At 49.5% G+C, this 22833-nt stretch overlaps 1 protein-coding gene across 1 annotated transcript in view; it reads right to left on the bottom strand.

Moving 5' to 3' along the window:
• ARID3C (AT-rich interaction domain 3C) overlaps nt 1-22833 on the bottom strand; it is a 115698-nt gene that overhangs the window by 5493 nt on the left and 87372 nt on the right. The window contains exons 4-6 of the mRNA XM_083402943.1: nt 7061-7244; nt 5465-5709; nt 3066-3335 (exon numbers count right to left, since the gene is read on the bottom strand). Coding sequence (XP_083259069.1) covers nt 3066-3335; nt 5465-5709; nt 7061-7244 — 699 coding nt within the window. The remainder of the gene's footprint in view (nt 1-3065; nt 3336-5464; nt 5710-7060; nt 7245-22833) is intronic.

Genomic DNA, 22833 nt, shown 5'->3' with positions numbered 1-22833 from the left:
CACAGTGCCACCCACATCCTTAAAGATAGCCCACTCCTTATTCACTTTTTATACCATATCTCCTCTTATCCTCCCTGTTAGTTCGGCAATATGGAAGCATTCCATCATTTTAGTTAACCAGCCTGTTTTAGTTGGGACGCTGCTGCATTTTCCAATTTTTTGGCAATCAATAACTTTGCCGCCGTAGTTGCATACATAAATATTGCTCTGACCGTTCTTTTTATTTCCTCTGACATGATACTTAGGAGAAAGGGTTCTGGTGTTTTTTTCAAATGAAAATCTAAACATCTTTTTCAGTTCGTTGTAGATATTTCCCCAGAATCCCACTATCTCTTTGCACTCCCACCACATATGTAGAAAGGTTCCTGCCTCATCTCAGAAGTTTTAAATAGTTGTTGTTCATTTTTCTCTGCAATAATTTTATAGTTTTGTCATTTTGGTAAACCGCTTTGGGCAGGAGGTTCCCACAAGCAAGCGGTGGGTAAATTTTGTGATTTGGGTAAATACGGAAGTAATCTTGCTTCACCTACCATATGGGGGTAATACTGATCTACCTTGCACAGTAATGGCTATGAAGCACTTTGAAGAGGCTTGAAGTGCAATGCAAAAGGTAACTTAACAACGGGAGCTGTGAATCCCCGAGAAACGCTTAGAATCATTTTTGCAAAGTTGATTCTAGCGTGTGTGCTCTGTTTTACAGATCCTTGCTGAAAGGAGTTGTTTCTTGGATGAACAGACCCCCAGAATAATCTTCCCAGCACTGTCAGTGACGGCCCTGCTCTCCGGAAGCACAGTTCCCTTCCCCGCTATCGAAATTAAGGTAAAGGTAAAGGTACCCCTGCCCGTACGGGCCAGTCTTGACAGACTCTAGGGTTGTGCGCCCATCTCACTCAAGAGGCCGGGGGCCAGCGCTGTCCGGAGACACTTCCGGGTCACGTGGCCAGCGTGACATTGCTGCTCTGGCGAGCCAGAGCTGCACACGGAAACGCCGTTTACCTTCCCGCTAGTAAGCGGTCCCTATTTATCTACTTGCACCCGAGAGTGCTTTCGAACTGCTAGGTTGGCAGGCGCTGGGACCGAACAATGGGAGCGCACCCCGCTGCGGGGATTCGAACCGCCAACCTGATGATCGGCAAGTCCTAGGCACTGAGCTTTTACCCACAGCACCACCCACGTCCCTAGGTTCCACAAGCAAGCTGTGGGTAAATTTTGTGATATAGGTAAATAAGGACGTAATCTTGCTTCACCTACCATATGGGGGTAATACTGATCTGCCTTGCACAGTAATGGCTATGAAGCACTTTGAAGAGGCTTGAAGTGCAATGCAAAAGGTAACTTAACAACAGGAGCTGTGAATCCCCGAGAAACGCTTGGAATCATTTTTGCAAAGTTGATTCTAGCGTGTGTGCTCTGTTTTACAGATCCTTGATCAAAGGAGTTGTTTCTTGGATGAACAGACCCCCAGAATAACCTCCCTAGCACTGTCAGTGATGGCCCTGCTCTCCGGAAGCACAGTTCCCTTCCCCGCTATCGAAACTAATTGCAAAAAAAGTGTGCAAGTTCCCCCCCTGCAAACTTTCACCTGCTTTCTGAACTTACTAATTTCTCCACACCCTTTCCTACCCAGACACATTCACTGGGGTGCAAAAGTGCTTCTCCAAAGTCAAAGAATCCTAGAATTGCAGAGTTGCGAGGAACCCCCAAAGGTCATCTAGTCCAACCCGCTTCAAGCAGGAATCTCAGCTCAAGAACTAGATGTCCCGGGGTCCCTTCAAACTCTATAACTCTATGATACTGCAAGATCAGAAAGAAGAAGCCTTTCTTGGCAGTTCTGCCAAAGTATTTTTAATTTTATTTTTTTGCTTGTGGAGGGGCCTTTTCTGTGACAGCCCCTAAGCTGTGGAACTGTGGAACACCAGAGGCGTGTGTTTCTGTACAGTTTTCCACAAATGCTGAAGACGCAACCCCTCTGCCTTGCCCCTTGACCCCCAAGAGGTGTGGAAAACTGTACAGGCCTAGGACCCTCGTACCTACGGGATCACCTCTCCCGGTATGCCCTGCGGAGGACCTTAAGGTCCATAAATAGCAACACCCTAGAGGTCCCAGGCCCTAAGCCTCAACCAGAGCCAGGGCCTTTTCAGTACTGGCTCCGGCCTGGTGGAACACTCTTGTCTCAGGAGACCAGGGCCATGCAGGATCTGATTTCTTTCCGCAGGGCCTGTAAGACAGAGTTGTTCCGCCTGGCCTTTGGCTTGGAATCAACTTGATCCCCTTCCCCTCTTTCCTTTTTCCTTTCTCCTTCTGTGATGGAACTCCTATTTGGGGACTTCCCTGGCTTTTTTCTGGCCCACGTAGGACCAGTCTGGATAGTTGGCCTTGGTGAAGATTTGACATTTTCATCCCCAAAATTTTTTTGATTCCTACTGAAACGAGGCTGCATTTTAATGCTGTATCTTAATCTTGTATTTAAGTTGTATTTCAATCAATTGTTTTATACCTGGTGTCAGCCTCCCTGAGCCCGGTCAAGACTGGGGAGGGCGGGGTATAAATAAATTATTATTATTATTATTATTATTATTATTATTATTATTATTATTATTATTCAGGGCTTGCTCTGGTGACAGCAATCTGCTTTTCCAATTCTTGCAACCATCCCTGGAACGTGCTGATGGAGAGCAGGGAATACAATGGATGATGACGACAGCTACAGATCCCAGTCACCTCTGGACCTTAGCTGTCAAACTTCCCCTTTTTTGCGGGAAATTCCCTTATTCCAGCGCCGTTTCCCGCTGCTATCCCGGATTGTTAGATATCCCGTAGACTGTCCCTGGGACAGGTGAGGCTGCTGATCCCTTATTTCCAAATCTGAAAGTTGTCAGCTATGCTCTGGACACTGCCCTCTCTGGCTGCGCTGCCCCAGAGAATCCTGGGAACTGTAGTTTGGGGAGAGGTTCCCTAGACGTGTCGTCCTCCTGGCACAAAACTACACTTCCCAGAATTCCCTGTGGAGAGAAGGGGTTTGCAGACACCCTTTGCGACCCAAACACGCAAGGAATGGCTCTCACCTCCACGGTTGTTGATCTTGATGTTGACCGGGAACTGCGACGCCATGGCCAGGAGGTTTTGCTGGAGGGCGTGCTGGACCAGCCGCTGCTGCTCCTCAGCCACCAGAGCCATCTTCTTTTCGGGGGGCTCGCCCCCCTCCAGCTTCTCCCGCAGCTGCTCCAGGGCGGCCGCCTGAGACGCAGCCGCTTGCGCAGCCACCAAGTGGTGGCCGGCTAAGCTGACGGGGATGGCCAGGCGGCCGGGGACCGCGGAGGAAAGGATGCTCTCCTCTGGAGGGGAGAAAAGAGAGGGGGGAGGAATTGCAGAGCAGCAGAATTGCGAGGGACCCCTAAAGGCCATCCAGTCCAACCCCCTGCAATACAAGGATGACCTAACCTGGGGAGAAAACAGCAAAGACCCGATGAAGAGAACACAGCAGAGGTTATATTTTCTGAGAATCCTCCGGAAAAACAATCTCTCAAAGGACCTGTTGATGGCATTTTACCATTGTACTTTGGAGTGTGTATTAACTTATGTTCTCTGTGTGTGGTTTGGGAGCTGCACGGTCAGGGAAAAAGCAATGCTGTCCAGGGTTGTAAAGACTGTGGAGAGAATAACTGGGTGCACTCTTCCCACCTTGGATCAAATCTATGCTTCCAGGTGTCCTAAGAAAGCTGCAGAGATAGCGCAGGATAGTGCGCACCCCGGAAATGATCTCTTTCAGCATCTGCCTTCTGGAAGAAGGTATAGGGTTATAAAGACCAGGACTAGCCGCCTGAGAAACAGTTTATAGCCAAATGTGATTTTGGTATTAAACGCAGTTTAAGGTAGTCTCTATGGGAGTGTATTGTATTTAATTATGGGGTACCAGAGTGGTTCCGCTCCTTCCTCCTGGGCTGTGTTCAGAAAGTGGTGGTGGGGGATGAGTGTTGTGGGGTGCCTCAGGGTTCTGTCCTCTCCCCCTTGCTTTTCAACATCTACATGCAGCTGCTGGGAGAGATCATCAGGGGGTTTGGGCTGGATGTCCATCAATATGCGGATGATACCCAGCTCTACCTCTCTTTCAAATCAGAACCAGTGAAGGCGGTGAATGTCCTGTGTGAATGTCTGGAGGTGGTTGGAGGATGGATGGTGGCTAACAGATTGAGGTTGAATCCTGACAAGACAGAAATACTGTTTTTGGGGGGCGGGGGGGAGCGGGTGTGGAGGACTCCTTGGTCCTGAATAGGGCAATTGTGCCCCTGAAGGACCAGGTGCGCAGCCTGGGAGTCATTCTGGACTCACAGATGTCCATGTAGGCGCAGGTTAATTCTGTGTCCAGGGCAGCTGTCTGCCAGCTCCATCTGGCACACAGACTGAGACCCTCCCTGCCCGCGGACTGTCTGGCCAGAGTGGTGCATGCTCTAGTTATCTTGTGCTTGGACTACTGCCATGTGCTCTACGTGGGGCTACCTTTGAAGGTGACCCAGAAACTGCAACTAATGCAGAATGCGGCAGCTAGACTGCTGACTGGGAGTGTCCACTGAGACCACATAACACCGGTCTTGAAAGACCTACACTGGCTCCCAGTACATTTCCAAGCACAATTAAAAGTGTTGGTGCTGACCTTGAAAGCCCTAAATGGCCTCAGTACCTGAAGGAGCGTCTCCACCTCCATCGTTCTGCCCGGACACTGAGATCCAGCGCCAAGGGCCTTCTGGCGGTTCCCTCACTGCGAGAAGCCAAGTTACAGGGAACCAGGCAGAGGGCCTTCTTGGTAGTGGCACCCACCCTGTGGAACGCCCTCCCGCCAGATGCCAAAGAGAACACAACTCCCAGACTTTTAGAAGACTTCTGAAGGCAGCCCTGTTTAGGGAAGCTTTTAATGTTTAATAGGTTATTGTATTTTAGTGTTCTGTTGGAAGCTGCCCAGAGTGGCTGGGGAAACCCAGCCAGATGGGCAAGGTAAAGGTAAAGGGTAAAGCAACCCCTGACCATTAGTTCCAGTCGTGGACGACTCTGGGGTTGTGGCGCTCATCTCACTTTAGTGGCCGAGGGAGCCGGTGTACAGCTTCCGGATCATGTGGCCAGCATGACTAAGCCGCTTCTGGCAAACCAGAGCAGCGCACGGAAACACCATTTAACTTCCCGCCAGAGTGGTACCTATTTATCTCTTTGCACTTTGACGTGCTTTCGAACTGCTAGGTTGGCAGGAGCTGGGACTGAGCAACGGGAGCTCAACCCATCGCGGGGATTCGAACTGCCAACCTTCTGATCGGCAAGTCCTAGGCTGGCGAGGAATGAATGAATGAATGAATGAATAAATAAATAAATATTATTATCATCATTATCATCATCATCTTATAGACGGGAAAATACGGTAAATCACCTTTTTTTGACACCTGGGAATTTCAGACTGAGTTATCCCCAACTGCCTCACCTTTCTTGATGGTGTGCACCTGGTTGATCTGGCTGCAGTTGTGCGCAGAGATGGTGAGGGAGGGCAGCGGTATCTTGGGCGAGGCCAGGACCCCCGGCGTCCCCACCGGAGAGTAGTTGAAGAGCGTGGTCCCAAAGGCTTGCCGTCTCCCTTCCCTCCGGTTACTGTCAATGGCGGCCTGCAGTTCGCCGGGGGAGCTGAGCGCCCGCTTCTCGCACTCGTAGGGGTAGAGGTATTTCATGTACCTGACATGCGGAGGGAGGCAGAAAGGGAGAGAGGAAATGCGGCGTAGTGGTTAGAGTGCGAGAGTAGCGGTTCCCAAACTTCCTCTGGGCAGCCCCCTCCCCTCGGTTTCATAAACTCACCCCCAACTCACCCACTACCCACTAATGAAGTCAGAATATCCTCCCCCAGGGCCAGGGCCTTCTCAGTGGTGGCTCTGACCTGGTGGAATGCTCTGTCCCAGGAGACCAGGGCCCTGCAGGATTTCACTTCCTTCCACAGGGCCTGTAAGACAGAGCTATTCCGCCTGACCTTTAATTTGAACTTAGCCTGATCTTTTATTCCCCTTACTTCCCTCCCTCTCCCCTTTTTATTAAGATCACCCTCTCTGGGATCCCACAGCTAATTCTCCCCTGGCCTCCTCGCTGGCCCAAATAGGACTAATTTAGCCAGCTAGCCCTGGTGATCATCTAATGTTTATTGGATGGATTTCCCCCCTAAATCGATTTTTGATTTTATTGTTATTCATGTTTTATACCGTATTTTATGCTGGGGTTTTTTATAGCATCAATTAAGTCTTTTAAATTTGTTGTTAGCCGCCCTGAGCCCGGTTTTCTGAACCGGGAAGGTTGGGGTATAAATAATAAAAAAATATTTTTAGGTATGCAGTGACAGCAGCAAGAATTTTGATGGCCCAGAAATGGAAACAGGAAGAAAAGCCGACTAGGGAAGAATGGAGAATGAAGTTGATGGAATATGCAGAAATGGACAAATTGACGGGAAAAATCCGGAACCAACGCGATCAGAGATTTACCGAGGACTGGAATAAATTTACAGAGTATATCAAAAATGTATGCGAGGAGCAACTAACGCTTGTAGGCTTTCTAAAAGCTTTGTGAAAATGATTGATTGAAATGTTGCTTGAAAGATATGATAAGATTAAAATTGTTAAAGTGCAATATAAATTTAAGAAATGTGAGTAGTAGTGATAATATGGAAAATTGTCAGATAGGCTGAGGGAAATCTAAAAGATGTATATGTTAGGGGCGGATGTTAAATATGGATGGAATGTATATTGGAAATTGAATAAAAATTAATTATAAAAAATAATAATAAAATATTATTATTATTATTATTATTATTATTATTATTATTATTATTACCCTATTCAGAATTGTTCAGAACAGCGGTTTGCATGACACGCTAAGCAACACCATAGAATGCAAAGCAGACGTTCAAGATCCAATTAAAGCTGTTCCGTTTAATTAACTCAAGCAAACGGATGGATTTTGATTTAGCGATACCAGCTTTTCAGCGTCATTTGCACCTCCAGTGCCCCCCCCACGCCTCTTCGCGGGAGAGCAAGCCACTCACTGCGTGCGGAGGGTGAAAGCAGCGCTGGTGATGGAGGTGGGCAGGTTGAGGCCTTTGGTGATTTCGCGCCAGATCTTCTTGTTGATGACTTCCACCAGGCCCCCTTTCTCGGTCACCAGCCGGTAGAGGGTGTAGAGGTCCAAGACCTGCTTGGCCATGATGGGGATCCGGTTCACGGGAGTCCCTGGGGAGAGAGGAAATTCAAGGTTGCCAAATGTTAATAGTGGAATTGTAAAATAGTTTAAAGTTACTGGGAAATGATATATAATGAAATGGAAAAAAAGCTTTTTTGTTAGGAATTTTATGTCTCAAGATCTGCCAAAGGGAAAACAAAAACTTTTTATGTATGCTACATCCACGCATAGCTGTCAACTTTTCCCTTTTCTTGCAAGGAATCCTATTCGGAATAAGGGCATTTCCCTTTAAAAAAGGGAAACTTTGACAGCTATGCATCCACGGCAAGGATGCTATTGGCACAAAGATGGAAAAGCGATAAAACACCAACCAAGGAAGAATGGAAAGAAAAGCTTATTGAATACGCCGAAATGGCAAAACTAACTGAAAAACTTTGACATAAGGGCAAAAAAAATCCTTCAAGGAAGATTGGGAACCATTTACGGCTTACCTACAGAAATAAAATATACTCGGAGTCGAGTGTGGATTTCATGCTCTTTATTCAGCTCATAGTAGTGAGGAATGAAAGTTTCCCCGAAATATCTGCTTTATATACATTATTTACACAATGGGCCCCACATGATTGGCTAGTTCCAGGATTCTCCTGTAGGCCAATCAGGTTGCGGATTCACTTCCACCTGGAGCTGGATTGGGTGGCTCCTGGGGACCAATCATACTACTGCACTGTTCTAGGACCAATCAGACTACTGCATTCTGAATCCTATTGTTCTAGGACCGATCAGGCTGCTGCTTTTTGGATCCTATTCAACTCAGTACATAACAAGAAACAATGCAAAGAAATGGACTCATTTGCAGGTTTTGAGTAATCACTTACAATTAAGGACCCCATTACCTTCAGGAGCTGAGGGCCTCATCAAACCTAAATCCGGCCCTGAGTGGGACCAACTCCCTCGAAAGGGGTTTGAATCTCCTTCATTGGAGATTTTTTAAACAGAGGCCAGATGGCTCAGCTGTGAGTTTGGCATTAAAGGTGTCGGACTAGATCACAATCAGGGTCCCTTCTGACTCTACAATTTTATGGTTTTATGAAGATATCAGTGGTTTGGACTGGGTCTTCAGTGCTCAACACAACCCTTTTCCCATTCGGCTAACCAGAATAAATTGTGCACAATGCCTTATGAGGAACGGCTAAGGGAGCTAGGCATCTTTAGCCTGGAGAAGAGGAGGTTAAGGGGTGATATGATAGCCATGTTCAAATATATAAAAGGATGTCACATAGAGGAGGGAGAAAGGTTGTTTTCTGCTGCTCCAGAGAAGCGGACACGGAGCAATGGATCCAAACTACAAGAAAGAAGATTCTACCTAAAAATTAGGAAGAACTTCCTGACAGTAAGAGCTGTTCGACAGTGGAATTTGCTGCCAAGGAGTGTGGTGGAGTCTCCTTCTTTGGAGGTCTTTAAGCAGAGGCTTGACAACCATATGTCAGGAGTGCTCTGATGGTGTTTCCTGCTTGGCAGGGGGTTGGACTCGATGGCCCTTGTGGTCTCTTCCAACTCTATGATTCTATGATTCTATAATTCTATATCTATGAATGATGGAAGGAGGCAAGGTTTCGGCTCATGCAAAAATGTCTGCCTTTTCCATGATCAATGCAGGCTGAAGAACATAATATTTCTCGCGGTATATGCCCAAGTTAATGTAAAACTCCCAGAAAAAGCTGTCCTGTTTTATTGAGCCCACTTGGTTCTGTGGCAAAGAAATCTTTTGTGACATAGGATTGATTCTCTCCAGCAGAGGGAGACAAAACCAGAGGGAAACGGCTATAAAAAAATTTAAAACATCAGAGTTCGGGTTAGAAATGCAGGATTTAGAAAAACGCAGATTAACCTTTGAGATAAACTGCCTAGCACAGAGGTCAGCTGGTCAGGAATGAGGGCGCTTCCAAAGGAAAACTGAAGATAAAACACAGATTGATGAGGCTGAAATAGCAAAAACCTGGAGTGGAGCCCTATTCCTGCTTCGACATCCATTACTTGACTCTGGACTTCGCGGATCCTTCCCAGAGCGCAAGAATTAAAACGGAGTAACCATTTCCGTGCAGCCAGTTGTGATGGATATAATAGAGAGTCTCACCCCCCAAATTTACCTCCATGTGGTCCCATTCTTTACCTGCATTCAGGAAAACATGTAAAAAATATTCTTATGGATCTAGACAGCTTTTACGGTGTCTGCAACAGGGACAGCAGCAATTCTTTAGCTGTGATTCCTGCATTGCAAGGGGGTTGAGCTAGATGACCTTTGGTGAACCTCCAACGCCACAATCCTAGGATTCTTCAAAAAAATTGTTCCCACGCATTCTGTGGCAAGAAAAGCTGGGCTCTGTTCCCCAACAATTTCCGTTGATACGCCTAACTTTGCTCATTTTTAAAATCATTTTGCATGCTTTATTTAGCAGTGTGGCGTCCTTGTGCTCATCCATTCATTAATGCTTTTGATACGGTAGGGCATGAATTTAAGAAATCAAGGGGAAGGTGGCCTGAAAAACCACTGACCCAGCCCCATATCACCCACAGTGATGACAGGACTTGAACTCAGGACCTCTCACCCACAAGGCACATGCTCTGCCACTGAGCAATGGAAAGTATTTTCAAATAATAATGATGATGATGATGATGTTTATTTATACCCTGCCCTACCCAGCCAGAGCCGGGCTCAGGGTGGCTAACACGAGTAAAATTACAGTAAAAACATAATGGGGGGGGGACCAATTTAAAATACAGGTTAAAATGCAATTTAAAATGCAGCCTCATTTTAAAAGTAGCCCATAGATCAAAACCATAAGGGGAGGGAAACATAAGGGTCAGACTGAGTCCAAACCAAAGGCCAGGCGGAACAGCTCTGTCTTGCAGGCCCTGCGGAAAGATGTCAAGTCCCGCAGGGCCCTAGTCTCTTGTGACAGAGCGTTCCACCAAGTTGGGGCCAGTACTGAAAAGGCCCTGGCCCTATTTGAGACCAATCTAACCCCCTTGCGACCTGGGACCTCCAAAGTGTTGTTATTTGTGGACCTTAAGGTCCTCTGCGGGGCATACCAGGAGAGGTGGTCCTGTAGGTATGAGGGTCCTAGGTCGCATAGGGCTTTAAAGGTCAAAACCAGCCCCTTAAACCTGATCCTGTACTCCACCAGGAGCCAGTGCAGCTGGTATAGCACTGGATGAATGTGATCCCACGGCAAGGACCCCGTAAGGAGTCTCACCGTGGCATTCTGCACCCGCTGGAGTTTCTGGGTCAGCTTCAAGGGGAGCCCCACATAGAGCGAGTTACAATGATCAAGCCTGGAGGTGACCGTCGCATGGATCACTGCGGCCAGATCAGGGCGGGAAAGGTAAGGGACCAAATGCTTAATATGCCGGAGATGGAAAAATGCCCCACATTCCCAGAAAATGACTTCTGCAAGAGTGCCCACGTTCCAGTGCGGGTTGCACTGATTAGATTAGGTGGCTGCCCACTATCTTGACCGAACAGCATTTCGTGGCAAGATTTGAATGCAGAGCTAGACATAGACCAAGCAGAGATGGGGGGTACATGCCCAAACAAATGTCCCAGGGCCTACTGCACCAGTTTTCCTCCACAAAGGGGCACTTGCTCTCTTGCTCTGGCATGAAGGCTGCTTCTTTCGTCTCCTCTTCCACCTCCTCCTCTTCCAGGTCTACTTTGCTAATTACTCACCTGCCCTCTGCGGCCCAAGCTACATGCTGCATTATCAGCTTATAAAATTGTCAGCTTGTCAGAAAGCTTGTTAATCTCGTTCCGGCTCCCTCTGGAAATGTTTTACGATAATCGCTTCCGTTCTTGACAGAGCGGTTTCTATTAAGGGGCACCGGCGGCAAGACACGGCCAGCATCCCAGAGGAAAAGGGGGCACCACGGACAGAGAAAGGAGCTTCTGGACAGAAGGGTCCTTTACCTTTTAACCTTATTAAAGGTAAAGGGACCCCTGACCATTAGGTCCAATCATGGCCAACTCTGGGGTTGCGGCGCTCACCTCACTTTACTGGCCAAGGGAGCCGGCGTACAGCTTCTGGGTCATGTGGCCAGTATGACTAAGCCTCTTCTGGCAAACCAGAGCAGTGTGCGGAAACGCCGTTTACCTTCCTGCTGGAGTGGTACCTATTTATCTACTTGCACTTTGACGTGCTTTTGAACTGCTAGGTTGGCAGGAGCAGGGACCGAGCAACGGGAGCTCACCCCGTTGCGGGGATTTGAACCGCTGACCTTCTGATTGGCAAGTCCTAGGCTCTGTGGTTTAACCCACAGCGCCACCCGCATCCCTTGATTTTACCTTATTATGCATTGCTTATTATAATGAACCACATTTATAGGCCTGCTTTAGCTTCTTGCATTGGATGGGCATCATATTTTGCACGGGCACTCAGTTGTTCATGATCCTGCACCATAAACCGGCCTTTAGACGAAGGGTATGGCAAAGTAGAGACATCACCTTGCAGACAAAGGTCCGTATAGTAAAAGCTATGGTTTTCCCAGTAGTGATGTATGGAAGTGAGAGCTGGACCATAAAGAAGGCTGATCGCCGAAGAATTGATGCTTTTGAATTCTGGTGCTGGAGGAGACTCTTGAGAGTCCCATGGACTGCAAGAAGATCAAATCTATCCATTCTTAGGGGAATCAGCCCTGAGTGCTCACTGGAAGGACAGATCCTGAAGCTGAGGCTCCAAGACTTTGGCCACCTCATGAGAAGAGAAGACTCCCTGGAAAAGACCCTGATGTTGAGAAAGATGGAGGGCACAAGGAGAAGGGGACGACAGAGGACGAGATGGTGGGACAGTGTTCTTGAAGCTACCAGCATGAGTTTGACCAAACTGCGGGAGGCAGTGGAGGACAGAAGTGCCTGGCGTGCTCTGGTCCAGGGGGTCACGAAGAGTCGGACACGACTAAACGACTAAACAACAACAATGGCAAATATGTCGAACAGAAACTATATGCACTAGCCACCGTGACAACAGGGTGGTGGGCAAATTGGGCTCCCTTCTTGTGCTCTTATTGGGCTTCAAGTTCCCGAACGAGGGGCTGGTGCCAGGATGGACTCCTCAGGTTGGCAGCGGAGTCGAAAGTGGTCTTTGCCCTTTGCCAAGTGGGGAGTCAGGGATTGAACCGGGCTCCTTCCTTCCTTCCTATGGTAGAGTTTCTGCTCTGCCACTGAGCTGCGAGTCCTCACCAAGAGTTCATCATCGCCCAAGAGAAAACGGAGGAGGCTCCCCAAACCTGCCCAGGGTCCTGAAAGCAGGACCGTAAGCGGCTTCAGCCGGAGATCCATGCGTGAGTTTCCCAGCATGCTCCCTGCCCGCAGGCCTGGCTCACCATCTAAACTGAAATCAATTCCAATAACCCCAAGGCATCGACAGCCCTTCATAGCACGTCCAGGTCTAATTAACAGCCTTTTGGGTCACCCGGACCAGAGGGCGCGGCGGCACATCGTCCCTTCCAGCACCTGCTGCCCGCAAAGTGGGAAGGGTGGGTGGAGAGGGGGGCATTCCGCAGGACCTTGAGGACAAGGCAGTCCGGCCGTGTCTTCTTCCCGTTGCCCCCCACAAAAGAGCAAGAGAGTCCCCAACCCCACGGTCAGGAGGGGCTCCTCCGTCGCTGGCCGATGGGCCGTAATCTCTCCTCGACGTGACCTTCCCTCCCTGACCTCTGCGGCTTTGCACAGCTGCTGTGGTTTGCAGAGGGAGCCCAGCGCCGAAATGAGCGTCTGGGGGCTCTTCGGGATCAGAGTGGGCGAGAGGCTGGGAGGGTTGAGTGCAATGCAACCCGACCCCCCTCACCGGGGGTTATATATGGGGCTGTGCCCAGTGTGGCTCTGCATTAGAGGAAGAACGCACAGCAAGGTATCCCTGCTGCAAAGAAGCGCAGGGTCCCACAGATTTAGCAAACGCATCTCAAAAAGGACAGTGCTGGAGCTGAACATGGTGCAGAAAAGAGGAAAGGAACCTAGGGCCTAAGGAAATGCTTTCTGGGGGGGGGGGGACAGCCCGTCCCATGTTGTACTGTATTTTTAATATTTTGTTGGAAGCCGCTCAGAGTAGCTGGGGAAACCCAGTCAGATGGGTGGGGTATAACTACAATGGGATCCGTTCCGAAGTCCCGTCCGCAACATGAGCAGAACGCAACCCACATCTGCGCATGAGCAGGTCGCGATTCGCCACGTCTGCTCATGCACATGACTTCATTTTGCACGTCTGCACATGCGCAAGCGGTGAAACCCAGAAGTATCCCTTTCTGCTACTTCTGGGTCGCCGAGGGATGCAACCTGGAAAAACGTATCGTGCAGCAAATGCAACACGGTGTACGACTGTACTTTTCCATGTATAAGACTGAGGGTTTTTTTACTTTAAATTGAGGTTAAAAATCTGGGGGCGTCTTATACACAGATAGTGCATATGTCCGTTTTCTAAATTTGGGGTCCCCCAAAGTAGGGGGCATCTTATACATGGGGGCGTCTTATACATGGAAAAATACAGTAATAAATTATTATTGTTATTGTTATTATTGTTATCATCATCACCACCACCATCATCATTATTACAGAGCCCAGCATCTGAAGGATCTTTCGCATTGCAACTTCTGCACTGAAACTCTACAATTCTGTGGTTCTACATCATGTTCCAAAGGATGGTGGGCCATAGTAATAACCAAGAGCTTCTAACAGGCTGCAGAAGAGAACAAACCGAGGCAAAGTTCTGTTGCACCAAGATGGGTGGAAAGTCTCGTTCCATCTATCTGCCCACTCTGTTCACCATGTCCAGCCAGGACACTGTGGCTGAGTCAATCGAATCCAGAGCAGGAGGAGATGGAGAGTGGAAACAGCTGTGGCCAACTGACCCGCCTCACAGCCCACAGACCAGATGCCAGCAGGGTAATTGCAGTTGGGCAACCCCAAAGGAAAAGCAGCAAGTGCCCTTTGATGTCTCCCCTTTAGAGGCACAGTAAGTGTGGGAGATTGGCAGCCCAACCTAACAAATGCATGTTCTTGCAAATCAGCATGAGAAGGCATTAAGTCTGCAGAGCTCTGTTGATGACATCCAGACCATAGAAACACAACTGGCAGAGAGGGCTTTGTGTGATGTCATTTCCCCTCCTCTCCTGGAGAGGAAGGAGCATAGATGACTTCCTGTTCCTCTCTTTATCTTCTTGTGGCCAGCCATGAAGGGACATATGCCTTGGGTTGCTCCTGGTACATAATGGAAGCTGTTGCTACCATAAATGTAAGTATTTTGCCTGCATAGTTTTTACTGTTGCCACTGCTGCGAACCAATGCACGATTATAAAATAAGCAAATCTTATTTTTGAACTCACTTCTTTGTTAAGAGGCATAAGGAAGAGGAAATCAGCTTAATTCATTAGCTGGACTTGCTCAAAATAAGTCTTTGCAGTCTAATGCCTATTGATTAGAACAAGGTGGGGAGGAACAATTTGAAGCCTTCCTCCCACCTGGAAATTTTGGAGCACGTGAGGGTCTATGCGGGGAGAGTCTATCCACTCTCAGAAATGTGGGGCAGCCTTAGTGGGGGTGAGGGAGGGCAGTGCACATAGGAGGGGGTGTCACATAGCCCCCAGGCTGTTAGCAGGAAGAGAGGCTCAAGTAGGCAGTAGAACAAAGGAAAACAGGAGGGGTGGAGGAGGCACTTTGAATAACAACCCCATCTGGCCAGTGGGACTCATTGCCACAGGATTTCTCCTGCATTGCAGTGGGTTGGACTAGATGGCCTTTGGGGTCCCTCCCAACCATACAGTTCTGAGATTCTGTTGTTGTTGGTGTTTAGTCGTGTCCAACTGTTCGTGACCCCCTGGACCAGAGCACGCCAGGCACTCCTGTCTTCCACTGCCTCCCGCAGTTTGGTCAAACTCATGTTCGCAGCTTGGAGAACACTGCCCCACCATCTCGTCCTCTGTCGTCCCCTTCTCCTTGTGCCCTCCATCTTTCCCAACATCAGGGTCTTTTCCAGGGAGTCTTCTCTTCTCATGAGGTGGCCAAAGTCTTGGAGCCTCAGCCTCAAGATCTGTCCTTCCAGTGAGCACTCAGGGCTGATTTCCTTCAGAGTGGAGAGGTTTGATCTTCTTGCAGTCCATGGGACTCTCCAGAGTCTCCTCCAGCACCAGAATTCAAAAGCATCCATTCTTTGGCGATCAGCCTTCTTTATGGTTCAATACATCACTACTGGGAAAACCATAGCTTTAACTATAGGATGATCCAAAAGCAGAAGCAAAAATGTCTTCAAAAAAGCATTTGATGGGGCATACTTTGCTTATCAGTTACCTTCTCCTGATGGCACTTGAGGTAAGATGGAGGGGGGAAGAGAGAGCCTGGGGTGGCTCCTCTGCCCCCAGCATTAGTCCCCCCCCCCATAAGCCCAACAAGCAGAGATCCGTCTGGCATTCCCTGTGCAGGCAGTGGGGTCTTCTGGGCAGGGCACCATGGAAGCAGCTGCCAGCCCCTGACACACAGGCAGAGAAAAGCTCTTTATTTATGCCCTTCCTTTCTTCTGGGTGGCCGTGAATGGGAGCTATCGAAAAGCCATCCATTTGCAGCCGAGAGGCCGCCAGGGCATCGCCGCTCAACTCAAACGCGTCCGTCACTCAGCACTGCTTTCTCGCCCCCTTAATTTATGACCCTGATATTGGCTGGGCTGCTCCTCATAAGCCTGAAAAGCCTGGCGCCTTCATTCTTTTCAAACAGCTCATTTCACTTGTTTCGTCTCTCCTTGGTCGGGGGGGGGGGGAGTGTGTGTATGTGTGTGTTCTGGGGCGGTGTAGTTCTCCCTTCTGCCTTCCGTCCTTCCGCAAGGCAAGTTATCTCCCTGTGCAATAATCCGACTCCCGGAACTTTATGAAAAGCCAGAAGCATCTCAAACGCAGGAGAGCTTCTGCAAGTCTGGGTGGACAATGCTGAGCTAAATGGACAAACTGGTCTCCATTTTTTGATTCTATAAATAGGGAGAGTCTTATATTTAAGCATTCCTTCCATGACTCACTTCTCCTTCTAGTTGGGCTATACAGTGGTACCTCGGGTTACATACGCTTCAAGTTACATATGCTTCAGGTTACATACGCTTCAGGTTACAGACTGCTAACCCAGAAATAGTGCTTCAGGTTAAGAACTTTGCTTCAGGTTACATACGCTTCAGGTTACAGACTCCGCTAACCCAGAAACAGTGCTTCAGGTTAAGAACTTTGCTTCAGGATGAGAACAGAAATCGTGCTTCGGTGGCGCGGCTGCAGCAGGAGGCCCCATTAGCTAAAGTGGTGCTTCAGGTTAAGAACAGTTTCAGGTTAAGAACGGGCCTCCGGAACAAATTAAGTACTTAACCTGAGGTACCACTGTACCGGGGTTCAGCAAACTTTTTCAGCCGGGGACCAGTCCACTGTCCCTCAGACCTTGTGGGGGGCCGGACTATATTTTGAAAAATAAATTGAATGAATTCCTATGCCCCACAATTAACCCAGAGATGCATTTTAAATAAAAGCACACATTCTACTCATGGAAAAGCACGCTGATTCCCGGACCATCCGTGGGCCGGATTTAGAAGGCGATTGGGATAGATCCAGCCCCTGGGCCTTAGTTTGCCCACCCATGGGCTATACGGACGCCGCTTAAAATCCTGGCTATATGCTACAGCATCTCTGTAATTTGTTTTCTTATACTGAATATGCACAGAGCCTGGTACGGTTATTGTTTGCATGGTTGTTTGTTAGTTTGGACATACGTTTAAGAAAAAAATTAGTGAGAAGAAATTGAGAGCAAAACCAAAGTCGCAAGAGATTTTGAGAGAAATAAAGTTATATCAAGTACAATATATGCAAATGATGAAACAGGAAATAGAATGGAAAATTAAACAAATGAGACAAAAGACATTTGAGTCGGCTAATAAATGTGGGAAATTGTTGGCTTGGCAAATGAAAAAAAGACAAAAATTAAACACTATTACAAATCTAGAAGTGGAAGGAAAGACCATACAGAACCCAGTCGAGATTAGAAACTGTTTCCAGAGGTACTTTAAACAATTATATACACAAGGGCCACAGAAAGAAATTGATATAGATCGATTTTTGAAAATAAATGGATTACAAAGAATCTCTCAAGAAAACAAACTAATGTTGAATTATAAAATAACTGAACAGGAGGTAGATGGTGCCTACCTTTAAAGCCCTAAACGGCCTCGGCCCAGTATACTCAAAAGAGCATCTCCACTCCCATTGTTCTGCCCGGACACTGAGGTCCAGCTCCGAGGCCCTTCTGGTGGTTTCCTCACACTGAGAGAAGCCAAGTTACAGGGGACCAGGCAGAGGGTCTTCTTGGTGGTGGCACCCGCCCTGTGGAATGCCCTCCTGCCAGATGTCAAAGAGATGAACAACTATCTGACTTTTAGAAGACATCCAAAAGCAGCCCTGTCTAGGGAAGTTTTTCATGATTGATGTTTTATCGTGTTTTTAATATTCTGTTGGGAGCCGCCCAGAATGGCTGGGGAGGCCCAGCCAGATGAGGGGGCGGGGGTATAAGTAATAAATTATTACTACCTTTTAACTTCCCTCCTGAATCCATCAGAAGAATCAGATGGGGAAGAGGCAAATGTATCTGGACACACAAATCACAGGCCAACTTTAGAAGGCCCGGCCAGATCAGCCCCCAAAGGCCTCATCCTGCTTCGTTTCCAGTCATTCTAAGTCCTGTCGTTTCCTGCTGAAGTCTTGAAACTTTTCGCTCTACAAGCACTCAGTGGGTTTCCCCCCATTTTTGCTGTGCTTTGGCAGGGCTGACCACGTGCTTGAGATCACAGACAATTTTGTCTACCTGGGTACCAGCCTGACCGGCAACCTCTCCATCGACCCTGAGCTGGACAAGCGGGTTGGCAAGGCAGCTACGGCAATGCCTCTCCTCTCCAAAAGGGTTGGGAGAAGGTGATGCTAACGGCCAATACCAAGATAGAGGTCTACCAGGCTTGTGTGTTGAGCTCGCTGATTTATGGAACTGAGTCATGGGCAACCACCGGGAGCGACGCCTCAATGCGCTTTCTGTGTCGAGAAAACCCGAGGCAAAATGTGAATGAGCCCTGAGCTGCAGAAGAAGATTCTGCTGGATCAGGCCAGTGGTCCCATTTGGCGCAGCATCCTGTTCTCACAGTGGCTGAACAGTTGCCCCAAAGGGAAACCAGCAAGCAGGGGATCTGAGCCCAAGAGCCCTTCTCTTGTGGTTTCCAGCAAGCATCACTGCCTCCAACTGTGGAGAGCGTAGGAGAGCCATCCTGGTTGGTAGACACTGATAGCCTTGAATTTGTCTAATTCTCTTTTAGAACCATCCATTGCAGGTGGTCACCCAAACTCTGCTTTAAAATCTCCAAGGAAGGAGAGTCCACCACTGTTGAACGAGCTCTTCTTGCCAGGAAGTTCTTCCCGATGTTGAGTCGGAATCTCCTTGCTTCTGACTCAAAGCCCTGAGTTCGAGTCCTACCCTCCAGAACAGGAGAAAACAAGCTTGTTCCCTCTTTCATGTGGCCCCCCTTGAGATATTTGAAGATGGTTTTCCTTTTTGCTCTCAGCCTCTCGTCCAGTCCATGCCACTGTCCCAGCTCTGAAGTTCTTCCTGACCTTTAGCCAGCATCTCCTTGCACAGACCAGGGTTTAGTCAACACTGCTGCTGTCTGGATCTTCAGACTCCAGCTCCCATCAGCGCTCCGCGCTCTCCATGCTGCCTGGGGCTGATGGGGGTTGGAGTCCAACGACATCTTGAAGGCACCACGTGGGCACTGCCCTCACAAGAAGAAGCCAAAATAGACATACAGTCATACCTCGGGTTACAGATGCTTCGGGTTGCGCGATTTCAGGTTACGCACTGCGCCGAACCTGGAAGTACCGGAATGGGTTATTTTCAGGTTTCGACGGATGTGCATGTACAGAAGCGCTAAATTGCGCTTTGCGCATGCACAGAAGCGCCGAATCACGACCCGCACGTACACAGACACGACACTGCGGGTTGCGAGCTCTGTGGGTTGTGAACGTGCTTCCCACATGGAACGTGCTTCCTGCATGGATCACGTTCGCAGCCCGAGCATCCACTGTAAGGTAAAGGTAAAGGGACCCCTGACCGTTAGGTCCAGTCATGGCCAACTCTGGGGTTGCGGCACTCATCTGGGTTTAGTGGCCGAGGGAGCCAGCATACAGCTTCCGGGTCATGTGGCCAGCATGACTGAGCCGCTTCTGGCGAAGCAGAGCAGCGCACGGAAACACTGTTTACCTTCCTGCTGGAGCGGTACCTATTAATCTTCTTGTACTTTGATGTGCTTTCGAACTGCTAGGTGGGCAGGAGCAGGGACCGAGCAACGGGAGCTCACCCCATTACGGGGATTCGAACCGCCAACCTTCTGATCGGCAAGTCCTAGGCTCTGTCCACTGTAAGGTAAAGGTAAAGGTACCCCTGCCCGTACGGGCCAGTCTTGACAGACTCTAGGGTTGTGTGCCCATCTCACTTAAGAGGCCGAGGGCCAGCGCTGTCCGGAGACACTTCCGGGTCACGTGGCCAGCGTGACATCACTGCTCTGGTGAGCAGGAGCCGCACACGGAAACGCCGTTTACCTTCCCGCTAGTAAGCGGTCCCTATTTATCTACTTGCACCCGGGAGTGCTTTCGAACTGCTAGGTTGGCAGGCGCTGAGACCGAACGACGGGAGCGCACCCCGTCGCAGGAATTCGAACCGCCGACCTTTCGATCGGCAAGCCCTAGGCGCTGAGGCTTTAACCCACAGCGCCACCTCTGTCCACTGTACTTAATCCCAAATTCAACTGCAAGTCTTCCTCCTTTGGCAGGCGCAACCGGTGGCTCAATGGTCCTCATCACTCCTGCCTCTGTCCCCTTTTGCGAGGCCCTAATGGAGACGCAGATCGCTCGGGGAGATTAGCCCCCTCGTCCAAGGGACCGGCCGGCAGATTAATGCCAACCGGGAAGCCACAAGACGCGCGTTATTTATGCCCCACACCCCCGGGATCGATGCTGTGTGGGCAGAGCGGGGGGAGCTCAGACTCCTGGGCTCTTATCTCCCCACTGTGGATTTATGGGCATCGACCGCCCCGCCCTAGAGAAGCCGCCACCCTCCGCGGGATTCGATTCCGCAGCCCCGATGGCAGGAGCCTCACAAAGGACCCTGATACAGATGTACAGCCAGGGGAGAATGGCTGTTAATTAGCACCCTTATCTCAGCCAGGAGAGAGCCAGTTAATTAGCTGGGAGAGAATAATGAGGCCGGCGCTCAGCAGAGGCGCCATGAATCTCGTGTCAGATGGAGGGGGGGACCGGGGCGTAGGGGCTTTGTCACCATCACTGGGGGGGGGGGCTGGCAGCACCTCCATTCCTAGCTGGCGGGAGGACCATGTTCCTTCTTCGAAAGAGGCAGCAGGTGGATCTCGCTTAGGGTCTAACTGATCCCATTTAAGGCTTGGAAAAAGTCCCGTCCACCCCCAAGTCGAGAAACATCTAGGATTTTCATTTGCTTCCTGTTTTCGTCGTGTGTGTTTTAAATGGGAGGAAGTTGCAGCCTCTTTTCCTCGCAGCACGCAACATGGCTCGCTTCTTTGAGCCACCTGTAGGAAATTTTGTGTGCTCGACATTCAGGGCTGGCAGCTGTGTGAGATCTCAGGAAGGCAGGGATGAGGGATGCTCTTGAGACGGGAGCAGGGAAGCAATCTGGTTGGATTTCCTGCAGACTCCAAAAAGGAATGAAAAAGAGTCATGGCCGCTGTGATAATGTTGGAGCTGGAGCCATGCAAATAGGGGTGAGTCCAGCTCTGGCTTGCTGTCACTGCCTTGGATGGAAGGAGTGGAGAGAACAGGTTGTAGTATGGAGGCCACACTGTCTTATGACAGCGCTGAGTGAGATGGATCAATGCTCTGACTCAGGTGAAGGCAGCATCCTATGGGCAGGAGAACATCTAGGTATGCGCTGCCCTGTATTCATATAATTATAGAGCTGGAAGGGACCCTAGGGTCATCTAGTCTGACCCCCTGCAATGCAGGAATCTCAGCTAAAACATCCATGACAGAGGGCCATCCAACCTCTGCTTAGAAACCTCCAAGGAAGGAGATTCCGCCACCTTCCGTCACACAGTCAAACAGCTCTTATTGTCAGAAAGTTCTTCCTGATGTTGAGTTGGAATCGCCTGCCTTGGAACTGAAAGCCATGGGTTCAAGTCCTACCTTCCAGAGTGTGAAGGGACTCAGAGGAGTCTCAGTCTGCACTGGATCCTTTGCCTCAGGCATCATCTGAACCAAGTCTGGGGCCTGATCCTGAAGAGTCCCAGTCTGCACAGGTTCCCCTGCAGCAAGCACCAGCCGGGCAGAGTCAGGGGCCTGAGCCTGCCCTGGCTCCAGATGCGGGGATTACCTCGTTGCCTTCAGCTGGGCCATCACTTACAGCTGCTCCACTACCAGTTGGGTCATGGGAGGCTGAGGCGGCCCCTGGGTCTAGTCACATCTCCCGAGCTGCAGAGACTGAGGTCTGAGAGAAGGAGAGACCTGAGTACTCGCAGGAGGAGTGCTCGCCTTTGGGCGAGACAGGGAGGTGAGTCACTGCGGGATCAGGACCGGCAGTTACCCCGACAAAAATAAAAGGCTGTCAGACCCCACCCCAGGTTGGGGGATCAACATTGCTGTTTGCCAGATCCTGCCTGAGATCGTGTGCCTGTCCTTGCCTGCTTTCCTGCCTCGTGTCCTGCCTTGGCCCTGTCAGACTGACTCCTAGCAGAACCTTCAGATTCTGGACAGGCCCCGGACTGCGTTACTCAGGTTACCCCTGGGCCCAGCACACAAAGCAGGAGAAAACAAGTTTATTCCCTCTTCCATAGGACAGCCCTTCAGATATTTGAAAACAGCTTTCAAATCTTGTCTCAGTCTCCTCTGCTCCAGGCTAAACAGAACCAGCTCCTTCAACTGTTCCTCATCAGGCTTGGTTTCCAAGCCCTCTGCCCATAGAATTATGGAATTGCAAAGTTGGAAGAGACCTAAGAGTCATCTTAGCTGAAGATGCTGGAATCTTCAACTAAGCCATTCATGGCAGGGATAGAATTTTCTGAGCATCACAATGTCCAGCTTATCTGTCCGCCCAAGTTTTTCATCTTTCCATCTTGCTCCTTGATCTCAACGAAGAGCAAGTTATTTATGCTCAGGAACCCTCTTGCTTTTAAAGACGATTCCCGATTTTCAGGGCAGGACCCTGGAAGCAGAAGAGGGGGGGAGACAGGGCTGCCTTCGGACCACGGCGTTTCCCCCAGCCTTGGAGCCCAGCACGGGGTTCTGGCGGCGCTTGACAGACAGCGGCTCCCGCATTGGAAATCGGTGCGGGTTTTGTTATCGGGGTCAGGCGGGATAAATAGGAAGCTCCAGCAATTGAGGCGATTCGATAAATGCTTTAACCTTTGACCCCGTCCTCCCAATCCCCCATCGAGCCGCGGAGCCATTTTCAAAAGGCTCCCCGGCCGCAGCCCACGCCGTCCGGAGGCTGCCATCAATTAGAGCCCTTTGCCAGAATCTGGATTAATGAACATGCCGCTCGATAGGAAATAAAACCCCAGGCAGAGGTTA

Source organism: Podarcis tiliguerta, assembly GCF_965153285.1.
Source record: "Podarcis tiliguerta genome assembly, chromosome: 11".
NCBI lineage: Eukaryota > Metazoa > Chordata > Lepidosauria > Squamata > Lacertidae > Podarcis > Podarcis tiliguerta.
The sequence above is the reverse complement of the archived record's forward strand: the minus strand, read 5'-3'. Positions and strand labels throughout refer to the sequence as shown.